This window comes from Saimiri boliviensis, chromosome 11, assembly GCF_048565385.1.
Source record: "Saimiri boliviensis isolate mSaiBol1 chromosome 11, mSaiBol1.pri, whole genome shotgun sequence".
NCBI lineage: Eukaryota > Metazoa > Chordata > Mammalia > Primates > Cebidae > Saimiri > Saimiri boliviensis.
Window position 1 is genome coordinate 36,291,751 of NC_133459.1, and position 13,019 is coordinate 36,304,769.

The 13,019-nt window shown below is 49.6% G+C and overlaps 2 protein-coding genes across 3 annotated transcripts in view; one reads left to right on the plus strand and one right to left on the minus strand.

Moving 5' to 3' along the window:
- On the plus strand, positions 1–9,929 carry DNALI1 (dynein axonemal light intermediate chain 1). The gene is made up of 6 exons (XM_010347582.3): positions 1–154; positions 710–855; positions 2,901–3,070; positions 4,759–4,937; positions 5,282–5,446; positions 7,959–9,929. The coding sequence occupies exons 1-6, from the start codon at positions 5–7 to the stop codon at positions 7,992–7,994; spliced, it is 846 nt and encodes a 281-aa protein (XP_010345884.1). The 5' UTR covers positions 1–4; the 3' UTR covers positions 7,995–9,929.
- GNL2 (G protein nucleolar 2) overlaps positions 9,880–13,019 on the minus strand; it is a 25,714-nt gene continuing 22,574 nt past the window's right edge. For both annotated transcript variants that reach the window (XM_074380532.1, XM_010347581.3), the window contains 4 exons: positions 12,200–12,651; positions 11,615–11,697; positions 11,023–11,114; positions 9,880–10,078 (listed from right to left, as the gene is read on the minus strand). In XM_074380532.1, the coding sequence (XP_074236633.1) occupies positions 9,935–10,078; positions 11,023–11,114; positions 11,615–11,697; positions 12,200–12,651 (771 nt within the window). In that variant the 3' untranslated portion in view covers positions 9,880–9,934. The remainder of the gene's footprint in view (positions 10,079–11,022; positions 11,115–11,614; positions 11,698–12,199; positions 12,652–13,019) is intronic.

Here is a 13,019-nt window from a genome sequence, read left to right on the forward strand (position 1 = left end):
TTCCATGGTGACGACAAACAAGGCCCATACTGGAGGGGGCCGCTGCTGGGCTGCTACTCCCGCCGCCGCCGCCATGATTCCCCCCGCAGACTCTTTGCTCAAGTACGACACCCCGGTGCTGGTGAGCCGGAACACGGAGAAACGGAGCCCCAAGGTAAGGACGGCGGCTCAGGAGACAAAAGAGCCTCTAAGCTCCGATGAGGAAAGACACATTCCCGCATTGAGGGTCAGGAATCCCAAGGGACCAGGGATTGCAGAGACTGGGAGTAAAAGAAATTGGGAAGTCGGGGAAGGAGGGTGAGAGGATTGTATAGGAAGCCCAGATGTTAGGTGTAAGCCCAGATGTTGGGTGTGACCCCAGAGGGCAGATTTAGGATGGGGAAGAAGGTCACAGGGAGATGGATGGGGCTCACTCTTCTTCAGAGTACCTGGGTCCAAGAATAGATGAGGTAGTGATTTCCCCATCACCAGAGGTGTGAAAGCACGTGCCTGAGCACCTGTGCCAGGAACACCTGTTCAAGCATTGAATTGGGACTAGACTTCACAGCCTTCTTCAGCTCTGTGACATAATTTCTGCAGAGAAGACCGATCCAAAGTGGCTAGGAAGAGAGAAGGGCTGTGCGGAAGTCCTGGAGCATTTTGGAGGTGGGGGATGTGTAGAGCTGAGCTCCTGAACCATTTCCTGCCTTCAATTGTGCCTTCGTCTCAGGCTCGGGCACTGAAAGTCAGCCCCCAGCAGCCTGGACCCTCAGGTCCAGTCCCACAGCCACCCAAGACCAAGCTCCCCGCAACTTCTTGTGTCCCAGATCCTACAAAGCAGGCAGAAGAAATCTTGAATGCCATCCTACCCCCGAGGTAAGACAGTAGGAGCAGTGGCTGGGAGAATGCCTCCGCTTTTGCATCCTGGATTTTGGGAGTGTGGGAGGAGGCACTCTGCCTCTGTTTCTGGCTGGGATTTCCTCCCGGTATCACAGAGCTCCTAGAATTTACCTAAGGCTGGATCCTGGCAGGGTGGTGGGAGACCTCTTCTCAATCTACCCTCATTTCCTGGATGCCCTCACCCAATCTCATGGCTTTAGATACCACCTATAGGCCAATGGCTCCCAAATGTGCAGAGGAGAGGAGAGAGCTCTGTCCTGTCCACTAAACTCGAGGCCATATAGTCTTCTACCTCCTCACTATCTTCATGAAGATATCTAATAGACATCTCAAACTCAACATATTTGAACAATCACAATTTCTTCCTCCCCCTGTCTGCTCATTCCTCATCTTCTCCTTTTTACTAGGGACTCAAGCCCCCTTTTATTCCTTTTGATCACTCTCACACCACGTGTCCTATCCTTCCTCACATTCTTTTCACTCCACCTTCAAATTCTTTTTTTTTTTTTGAGACGGAGTTTCGCTCTTGTTACCCAGGCTGGAGTGCAATGGCGCGATCTCGGCTCACCGCAACCTCCGCCTCCTGGGTTCAGGCAATTCTCCTGCCTCAGCCTCCTGAGTAGCTGGGATTACAGGCATGTGCCACCATGCCCAGCTAATTTTTTGTATTTTTAGTAGAGACGGGGTTTCACCATGTTGACCAGGATGGTCTCGATCTCTCGACCTCGTGATCCACCCGCCTCGGCCTCCCAAAGTGCTGGGATTACAGGCTTGAGCCACCGCGCCCGGCCTCCACCTTCAAATTCTTTCCCAAATCGAACCACTTTTCCCCACCTCTGCTTCCACCATCTTGCTCTTAGCCACTGGTGGCCACTCGCACGGCTGCAACGGCCTCCTATCTGAAGTGCTGCTTCCACTCTGCTCCTACAGTCTATCCTCCATACAGCCCCTAAGTCATAAGTCAGATCATGCCTGTCTCTGGCAGAAACTCTTTCGTAGCTTCCCATCTCAGACTAAAATCAAAAGTCCTTACAATGGCCTGGAAGATGTGGCATGATCTGGTCTATACCAGATCTGGCCTTACCTCCTGTTATTCTGCCTCTCGTTCACTGTACTGAATCCACAGGGGCATCAGTGCCTCATCACTCTCCCACCACAGGGGTCTGACAGCTGGTGTTTCCACTGCCAAAGATGCTCTTCCCTTGATATTCCCTTGGTACCCTTCATTTCTTCACTCAGGTCTTGCTCCGGGGTCATTTCTTCCAAGAGACCTTCCTTGAGAATTCTCTGCAGAAGAGCAGCCTTCCCCAACATGATCTCCTTTCCTTGCTCTTTCTTCTGCAGCCACCTTGATCACGGACATGCCTTTTTCAACTATTTTTATGTCATAAGTTGACAAGCACAGTTTGTAAATCTATGAGGAAAGGGGAAACAGTCAAAGAGAGACTGTCATCTCCTCTGAGATAGAGGTCAAAGGACAGGGGTAACTTGTCAGTTGATTCCCTCCCACCAATGACACAAATCCTCTTTCCCATGGCAGTTCTGCCTTCCAACTTTCTCCCTGTGATTCCACAGCCTGGCCACCTCCGACACAAGGTTCGTTATGGGGGGCCCACGCAGGCACACACCTTTGAGAACCTCCCCACCCCTGATACACACATCTGCCTCTTTCTGGCTCGAACAAGGTTTGTGATGTCCTGTTTTCCCACCCCATAATTGGTGGGTAATTCCTACTCTTCAGATCAAGCAACAACCATAAATCGGTCTTCAACATGTTGGGAGGGTAAGATATGGGACAGTGGGGGATAATTTCACAGTGGCCCCTTGCCACAGTGGAAATCGCCCACCACCCACTCATTCCCAAGGTCCCTGTGGAGGCAGCATGGTGGGTGTGGCTTTGGAGCCTCACACCCCTTGGGATGGAGGATTCTCAGGCAGGGGGCTCAAAGGGCCCTGTCTCCTCATGTGTTAGGAAGCCTCAAGTCAATGGGTTTTGCTCAGCCTCGCTGTGTCTGCCACAGGGAGTGGGTGGAAGACACGCAGCTATGGATCCAGCAGGTGTCCAGCACCCCCAGCACCAGGATGGATGTGGTGCACCTCCAGGAACAGTTAGACTTAAAGCTGCAGCAGCGGCAGGCCAGGGAAACAGGCATCTGCCCTGTCCGCAGGGAACTCTACTCACAGTGTTTTGGTGAGTGAGCCAGGTGAGGGGTGGGCACTACACACTCTGCTGCTTCCTTCCCTTCACCTTCAGCACAGATCCAAGCCTGAGTACCCTGGAGCTGGAGCCCACCTCATGCTGGAATCCCCTCTTCTCCCCCTGCCTGACCCACCCAGCAATAGCTAAATGGCCCCTTCCCCTTCCCAGCCCAGCCTCTTCTACAAGTCCTCCGGCTGTCAACCACTGTATTCTTGGCAACTTGAGTTCCTCACTCCTTAGCAGATGTTTGGAGTAAGACGAGAACTTCCAGCTGTTTTTTTCCCCAAAGATTCCTATAATAAGCATGTGCTATTTTTTTAATCAGAAAGATTAATGTTCAGTATTTACATCCATTCATCATTCTTTGGCCCTTGGTCCAGAAAAATCTTGTAATTTGTTGTTAACCAACAGACAATGAGAGATTTAAGATGCATCTCCTTGAGTGCTGGTGTCAAATGGCTGTCCCCAGCCCAGTCTCACTGGCCTTCATGGATGCTGATCTGCAAACCCCCTCGAAACCCTCAGGCAGCTGCAGCGTCTAGCAGGCTTCCCTATCTGTGTGTGATTATGGTTTGCTCTCCAGATCAGCATTTATGGGGAGATAGGTGGGCAAGCTGTAGACCCTGGCTTTTCCAGCCCCAAACCATTGCAGCCAAGGGGGCACACAGGATGTCCCAGCTGCTCGAAAACAGCCAGTGGGCTGGGCACAGTGGCTTATGCCTGTGGTCCCAGCACTTTGGGAGGCTGAGGCGGGTGGATCACCTGAAGTCAGGAGTTCGAGACCAGCCTGGCCAACCTGGTGAAACCCTGTCTCTACGAAAAATAAAAAAATTAGCTGGGAGTGGTGGCAGGCATCTGCAACCTCAGCTACTTGGGAGCCTGAGGCAGGAGAATCGCTTGAACCTAGGAGGCAGAGGTTGCAGTGAGCCGAGATAATGCCATTGCACTCCAGCCTGGGAGACAGAGTGAGACCCTGTCTCAAAAAAGAAAAACAAAAAACAGCCACCATCTTTAAACAGAAAAAGTCAGTTTTTTCCTTTTTTTGGGGGTGGGGGAACAATCTCGCCCCATCACCCAGGCTGGAGTGCAGTGGTGCAATCTCGGCTCACTGCAACCTCTGCCCCCAGGGTTCAAGCGATTCTCTTGCCTCAACCTCCTGAGTAGCTGGGACTAAAGGTGCCTGCCACCATGCCCGGCAAATTTTTGTGTTTTTAGTAGAGACAGGGTTTCACCATGTTGGCCAGATAGCCTTGATCTCTTTACCTCATGATCCACCCACCTCTGCCTCCCAAAGTGGTGGGATTACAGGCATGAGCCACCGTGCCTGGCCAAAGTAATTTTTTTTTTTCTAATAGTAGCCAGTTTTTACCTAAGGGCAGAAGGGAGGGAGTCCGGGGCTGTAAACACACCAGAGCACCTTGTCTCCCTCTGCCCTGGCCGACCCAGGCTAGCTGACTGTGCTGCTCGCAAGTGCCAAGTTCAGAGGCGTGAACCTTGCGTGGCAAGGTTCTTTGGGCCACCGAAGGGACCCTCCCTGAGGTCCTTCTCTGAGGTCTTGTACTTTGTCTCCAAGCAAGAACACCTTAATATCCTTCCCCAGAGAAAGGGTGTTTGCAATAGAAATAGCGAGGTCCTCTCCCCGCACCCTGTCTGATCTCCTGGTGTGTGTGCATTGGAAGATGAGTTGATCCGGGAGGTCACCATCAACTGTGCGGAGAGGGGGCTGCTGCTGCTGCGCGTCCGGGATGAGATCCGCATGACCATCGCTGCCTACCAGACCTTGTACGAGAGCAGCGTGGCGTTTGGCATGAGGAAGGCACTGCAGGCCGAGCAGGGGAAGGCAGACATGGAGAGGAAAGTGAGTGGGGATTGCCAGGACCCTTGGGCCCCTGACTCTTCTGTAAACCTCAGGGCCATGTGCTTGTCATTCCAGCACTACATGCTGGCCTCCTAAGGTGCTCTCCTGACATTCAAGACCCCTGGACCTGCATCACCTCCGTAAGGGACCCTTGGCTGAGTTTGATGGCCAGCCTGGTCTTGGGAGAGTTGTCTCTGCTGTGGATGCTCCATGCCAGGCACTGACCTCCCACTGGGTGGCAGTACATACCCTGGCAATGCCTTGTGTCCCATGTCGCTTCCATCCAGGCTCTCCTTTCCGTCCACCTGGCCACATCCCAGGATGACTGGGCATTCTGTCCTTAGATTGCAGAATTGGAGACAGAAAAGAGAGACCTGGAGAGGCAAGTGAACGAGCAGAAGGCAAAATGTGAAGCCACCGAGAAGCGGGAGAGCGAGAGGCGGCAGGTGGAGGAGAAGAAGCACAATGAGGAGATCCAGTTCCTGAAGCGGACAAATCAGCAGCTGAAGGTAATCAACGCGGGGCGGAGGGGCTCGCCGCCCCGAGACCCAGCTCCTCAGCCCAGGCATTCGGTTCTTTTTCCACGGCTTTGAAATGTTTGTCCACATGCACTGCCAAAGAATAAAGGAAGCTGACTTTGGTGGTGGGAGAGGGGAGGACTCCAGAGGGGGGGGTCTCTACTCTCGACTCCAAATCCCCGTGGCGCCTCAGCCTGGCTCTCCAGTGGAGGATTTTTCCCCTTGGAAAAAAGCTGCCCATCCTCCGGGGAGAGGTGGAGATGGCAAAAAGTGGAACTGCTTTCCCCTGGAAGCTGGTATGTTGGAGCCTTCCTGGAGGGCACTGGGCTCCAGCTGGCTTGTGTGGTAGTGTTGTCTCACTGCCCGTCTCCTCTGAGGCACTGTTTCGGGGCACAGCCAGGGAAGAAGTCAGAGCCAGTGGGCAGCAGGGCCCTTTGAGAGGAAGAACCATTTCAAATCAGAAACCTTCCTCAGGAATGTGGTCGGGGAACCCAGCTGTAGGTGTTCTTCCTCAAAGCCCAGTGCTAGCAGAGGATTGATTGATTGATTTTGAGACGGAGTCTTGCTCTGTTGCCAGGCTGGAGTGCAGTGATATGATCTCCGCTCACTGCAACCTCTGCCTCCCAGGTTCAAGCGATTCTCTTGCCTCAGCTTCCTGAGTAGCTGGGATTACAGGCGCATGTCACCACACCCAGCTAATTTTTGTATTTTTAGTAGAGACAGGGTTTCACCATGTTGGCCAGGACGATCTCGATCTTTTGACCTTGTGACCCACCCGCCTCAGCCTCCCAAAGTGCTGGGATTATAGGCATGAGCCACAGCACCTGGCCTAGCAGTGTACTTTTTTTTTTTTTGAGACGGAGTTTCGCGCTTGTTACCCAGGCTAGAGTACAATGACACGATCTCTGCTCACTGCAACCTCCGCCTCCCAGGTTCAAGCAATTCTCCTGCCTCAGCCTCCCGAGTAGCTGGGATTACAGGTGCGCCCCACCACGCTCAGCTGATTTTTTCAGTGGCTCGATCTCAGCTCACTGCAACCTCCACCTCCCGGGTTCAAGCAATTCCCCTGCCTCAGCCTCCTGAGTAGCTGGGATTACAGGTGTGTGCCATCATGCCTGACTAATTTTTTGTATTTTAGTAGAGACAGGGTTTTACCATGTTGGCCAGGATGGTCTTAAACTCCTGACCTCACGTGATTCACCTACCTAGGCTTCCCAAAGGGCTGGAATTACAGGTGTGAACCACTGCATCTGGCCAGAAATGAACTCTTTTTTTTTTTTTTTTTTTTTGAGACTGAGTCTTGCTCTGTTGCCCAGGCTGGATTGCAGTGGCACCATCTCAGCTTAATGCAGCCTCTACCTCCTGGGCTCAGGTGACTCTCCCGCCTCAGCCTCCGCTGGGATTATAGGTGCACGCCACCACCCCTGGCTAATTTTTTAATATTTTTAGTGGAGATAGGGTTTCACCATGTTGGCCAGGCTGGTCTTGAACTCCTGACCTCAAGTGATCCATCTGCCTGGGCCTCCCAAAGTGCTGGAATTACAGGCATGAGCCATCGTGCCTGGCCGAAGTGAGCTATTTTTATTGGCTTAAAGCTGCATTGCAAATAAAGCAGCTTTGCTGTCCCCAAAATATACCTTCCTAAAGATCTGTCCAGTATCATTTTATTGGCTGCCAGAGAATCATAGTAAGTAACTCCCAAGTGTCTTAAGCTTTACATAAAGAGGGCCCGCTCTCAGCTGGGCACGGTGGCTCACGCTCGTAATCCCAGCACTTTGGGAGGCCAAGGCAGGTAGATCACCTGAGGTCAGGAGTTTGAGACCAGCCTAGCCAACATGGTGAAACCCTGTTTCTACTAAAAATACAAAAAGTAGCCAGGTGTGTTGGTGTGTGCCTGTAATCCCAGCTACTCGGGAGGCTGAGGCAGGAGAATCACTTGAACCGGGGAGGCAGAGGTTGCAGTGAGCTGAGATCGTGCCATTGCACTCCAGCCTGGGTGACAATGAAACTCCATTCCCCTCCCCAACCCCTCAAAAGAGGGACAGCTCTCTACTCGCTTGGCAGCATTTCTCTAATAATTAGGTGTCAAGTTGTCTCAGTGGCTGCAATTTGCTGTCTCCCAAACCTCTGGTCCCAGCAGAACTCCCAGGATCCTAAACCAGAAAGCCAAATGTTTAACTTAGCAGACATATTCTGGCCTGAAATCTGAGCCATGGAAAGCCATTACAAAAATGCTTTCAATATCCTTTTCAATGCTTTGTATCATACCCGGAGCCATTACTGTGTGGAAGCCAGGACAGCTCTGGCTTCTCCTCATGTACTAAAACTGTATGCCAAGCCAGAAACTAGCTAATCTAGAAAATACGGATTTGGGGGTGAAGGGGAAAAAGAACCCTTGGAGTTCACTCTCCAATTATTCTTCCCAGAGGCTTTTATTACCTCTCAGCTATTTGTATCAGGCTGCAAGTTTCAAGTATTAATGGAGTTTGTTTTTGTTTTTCAGGCCCAACTGGAAGGCATTATTGCACCAAAGAAGTGATAGATTCCACATGGGTCTACCCCATCATAAGCCCTTTGTAATAAAAAGCTCGTTTCCTGAGTGAACAAGCCATGCCCTCCCCTAACCACCTAGGTGTTTGTCAGAAGTCACACCATTGCTCCCATGTCATCAAAGACGGAAGGCCTGCAGGCCAGTCTCCTGGCTGGGCAGTGGAAGACAGTGTGGCCCTGTTAGTCTCAGGGTGTGGCTTGCCAGCCAGCCTTGGGATCTGCCAGCTCAGATTGTAAGAAAGACACTGCTTTCTCATCATCATTCTATACCACCACTTATTTCTGACCAGATGAAGCGGCTGCTCTGCCCCTCAAACGTTTGGTTCACAGTTCATCTTCTGCCTTAACCTGGGCTTCTGGCCTTATTTAATGTCTCTTTATCCCCACTCGAATGCATTTCTATTAACTCATTTTGGAGCTCTGGTTTTTCTGCTGTACTGTATTACCCCCACTTGCCAGTCAACTGGACCCCTTCCTCCTCAGTTTCAGACTGCCTAGGTTAGTAAATGTTTGCCAGAAAGGAACACCAGTCATAATGGCCTTTGTGAACTGTCTGCAACGAGCTCTTCCCCCAGCACAGATCTGTTCACTTTATCCTGCAGAAAACCAGCCCCTGACTCTGCACTCCCCTAAGTAGTTATGTTGATTCATAACTGAAGAGGGAATCAAATCTCACATGCAGGTCTAATGACTAATGATTGGACTATGGCCGCTAGCCAACTGCATTTTAGTATCTCTCTTCCACTCTCCTGGATTTGTAGACCCAGATCGAATGAGTGACATAAATCTCAAGTTCAGGACAGGCCAGGGTAGGCTAGGATGGTAAGCGGGAGGACTTTCATCCTTCAGTCAGGCTGCACAAGTAACATTACGTAGAAGGCACGAACATTCTCAGGTTCCCGGAGAGGTGTGAGAAGGGGCTCTCCTTAGCAGAGCTTCCATCTGCCATCCATCTTGGGTCCAGTGAGCGTCAAGACTCACTGTTGTCCCCCAGAAATCCTGTGTTCCCCAAGCTGTACACACCACACACAGTCATCTGGAATCTAAGGGCAGCTTTTACCCTGATCCAGTATCCTGAGGAATTATAAGGCTCCACTCGAATGACCTGCCCGTGTTGTCATTTCCATGGGAAATAACTCTTTTCGCAAGATCTGCTAGTTCCAGGATTCTACAACAGGAATGTACGTGCCCTACGTGGGTCCACTTCACAGACTCAGTGAGGAACAGAAGTTACTGTAGTTTTTTTTTTTTTTTTTGAGATGGAGTCTCATTCTGTCGCCCAGGCTGGAATGCAATGGCTGATCTCAGCTCACTGCAACCTCGACCTCCCAGGTTCAAGCTATTCTCCTGCCTCAGCCTCCTGAGTAGCTAGGATTACAGATGCCCACCACCATGACCTACTAATTTTTCTATTTTTAGTAGAGACAGGGTTTCACCACGTTGGTCAGGCTGGTTTCAAACTCCTGACCTCGTGATCTGCCCGCCTCGGCCTCCCAAAGTGCAGAGGCATGAGCCACCATGCTTCTTATTTCAAAGCCCAGGCCACGCACACTAACGTCCTTGAAATCTGCAGTTCTGTGTGTTTCTATTCCAAATTGTTCATTATCACTAAAGAAATACTACCCTTTCCATTTTGTAGACCTCATCCCCTATTTCTGTCAGACATTTACATGACAGGGTGACTGTGGATGAACCTCTTAAATTCATCTATAGTCTACCTGAAGTACTAGACTTTCAGACTCTTATCACTGACATCCTTAAGGGTGAAGAGGCTTTATTTCCCTAGGCTGGTGAAGGGCTTCAACTGTCAAACCTCAGAACAAACGCATTATGGCCTTAGAAATGCCAACGGGGCAGGGAGAAAATGAACACAATTTCTAATTGCATGTTTTTGTATAATTTAATAAAAACCTTTTGAACATGACTCTCTTATCTGAATTTTTTGTGTTTGTGTTTCTGTCCCTCCGTGTCATTGGTCTTCTTTTTGTTCCTGTTCCTGTTTTTCACGTTGTGTGTTTCATAGTAGCGCACACCAACTTTTTTCGGCCGTTGCTGCCGTTCTGCTCGCCTCCGCTGGAAAAAATGGCAAGAAAAGATGAAGGAAAAAAAAAAAAAAACCGATTAAACCCTGAAAGTCATCCACAAAATAGGAGGCTGTGCTTCTCATCTCTGTTCTATTTCCTGTGCTGCTTCCACAGCTACTGGAAGCGGTGCTAATGAGGGAGGGCTCCCCCATAGACCTACGGTCACTCTTCCATGTGACTTGTGAAACTCCGAGTTACAAATCCACATGTGGTCCAACCCTTATCCAATGCGTGAATCCCTTCTGCAGCACTCCTGACAAGTCCCCTGCAGTGAGGCTGAGAGAGCTGCTGATAACTACTCCCCTCCCAAGAGGCCCCACTCCAGCTCTGAACAGCTCAGCTCTAAAGCTGTCCTTCGGACTGCCCAAGCACATCTGCTCATCAGGTCATTTCCCTTGGGACTACAAACTGACTCCTCAGAGGATAATCCACTGCTGCGGAGATGTTGATTAGAAACTCTTCGGCCGGGAGCGGTGGCTCAAGCCTGTAATCCCAGCACTTTGGGAGGCCGAGGTGGGTGGATCACGAGGTCAAGAGATCGAGACCGTCCTGGTCAACATGGTGAAACCCCGTCTCTACTAAAAATACAAAAAATTAGCTGGGCATGGTGGCATGTGCTTGTAATCCCAGCTACTCAGGAGGCTGAGGCAGGAGAATTGCCTGAACCCAGGAGGCGGAGATTGCGGTGGGCCGAGATCGTGCCATTGCACTCCAGCCTGGGTAACGAGCGAAACTCCGTCTAAAAAAAAAAAAGAAACTCCTCAAGGACCTCCATCCAATGGGCCAGGCCCTGACCCTATTTATCTGACTTCAGCTAGGTCACCAAGGACTGGGGCTCCTGGGATTCAGCTCTGGACCATTTGTTTCCGTGGGTCTTGACAACGGGACTTCTATTTACTCTAATTGGGTCATACTAAGACCTACAACACTTACTTCTTTTGATGTAAGCACCCTGGGAGCTTTATTTGAATGTTCCTGTTCCTCTTCCCTTTGTGCCTTCCGCTTCTTTCCCTTTTTGGAAGGTGCTGGATACAAATGATACAAAAGCAGGAATTTTCTACTGAAAATTTGTCTATAAACCCAATGGTGGGAATAAGCTTGACATAGCAGAAGGAGAAGGACACCCGATGTGGACAGGGCGGGTGAGCAGCGTGGTGAGTAAAGCAGGCCAAGGGGAGGCCTCCAGGTCAGGAGGCCCCGAGCCACACACTCAGTGTGGAAGCGGATGCAAATGGAGCAAAGGATAAATGCAGGAAACATGGCCCCATCTTTGTCTGTGGACTCACCCTTGGATTCTAAGGTTAACAATGAACCCTTTCTAAGAAGTTTCCTGAATTGACAATTTAATCCTAAAAGATGTGCAGAATGAAAAGCAGGTAATTTAACTTGCATAACAGTATGTGAATTTAATCTGCCAGGTATGATATGTGGATGACTATATGAGATAATTTGGAGACTGAACTAGGTTTCTCAAAGCTCTAAAGATGCAAATTACATCTAAATGATAGAAATAATTTGTCTTCACCTGTATCACCTATATCTTCTTCTAGTGTTTTTCTTCGTTCTTCAGGTTTTGCAAATATCTTTTCACTCAGTCCCTTGGATATTCTGAAACAGAAAAGCAAAGTAACATTCCTCTCACTCGTCCAAATCACATGCTGACCCGGAGACCTGAGACAAACAGACTAAGGCACCCCACTCCTATCCATGTAGTTTATCTCCAACGGAAGAAGTCAGCACCCAACATGTTTGTGCCTCCTTGGTGTTTCTAAAAGATTGGACAACCAAGCTTCTCATACTGAAGGCAGTGGAAGTTTACAAAATTTACTTCACTTTAAAAAAATGGGTAACAGCCAAGCGTGGTGGTGCATGACGGCAGTCCCAGCTGCTTAGGAGGCTGAGACGAGAGGACTGCTTGAGCCCAGGAGCATGAGGCCAGTCTAGGCAACACAGTGAGACCCCATCTCAAAAAAACAGACAAAAAACCCAACCAACCAACCCACCAACCAGATGGCAATAACTCCATGTAAAAATACGGCTCCAGTACTCATGGCAAATTTATGGAAAAGGAATGAACAATCTGTAATTTGTGAGAAGATGAACATATTACCTGACTGCCGAAAACTTTTTGGCTTTGGCTTTGTCTAAAAACTTCTGATATTTGGCGATCTTCTCATCCAGGGCTTTAATAACAGCTTTGGTGTCATTTCCCACATGTTCCTCCTCGGATTCCGAGGAAGACTCTTCCACAGCATCTCTCTGTTGCTCCTGCTCCTCCACCTCTTCATCAGAAAAGCTGTCAAGCGCTTCCTCAAGATCTGACACCTCTACAGGAACCAGGTCATCCTCAGAAAACTGAGGCACCACGTTGATTTTACCAAAGTTCTGCCGAACCCGTGCGAGAATCTGCTGCATCTCTGTGTTAGCATCGCAGTGACTGTTCTCTTCCGTTTCTTTCTTAATGATGGATTCTGACCCTTCACCTGCAATTTCGGTGAATTCCTCTCCTGGATTATGCTGGGCTGCTTCTGGGACAACTTCCAAAGATGAGGAGGGTGGAAGCTATTAAGGGGTGGAAATAGGGGAGAGAAACAGAATCAGAAAATGAAAACTGGAATTTCTGACTTGCTCTTAAATAGTCCTCTTCTCAGGACTAAGGGAAGGTATTGAAAACACCCAAATTTGAGGCATTTCATTAATCTATTTTTAAGCCAATGTACATTAAACCCAGAGACCAGTATTAGGATCAAAGGAATACATGTGTAGGTACATAGGATGAGGCAACTAAGACTATTTAAATCATTAAATAGTGATGTGGTAAACTAATCATTAAATAGTGATATGGTAAACCAATGATTTACCATAGACAAGCAAGGCTCCCTAGACCTTCCGTAGGGGGCTGTTCATACAAGCACATGCAGAATCAGCAC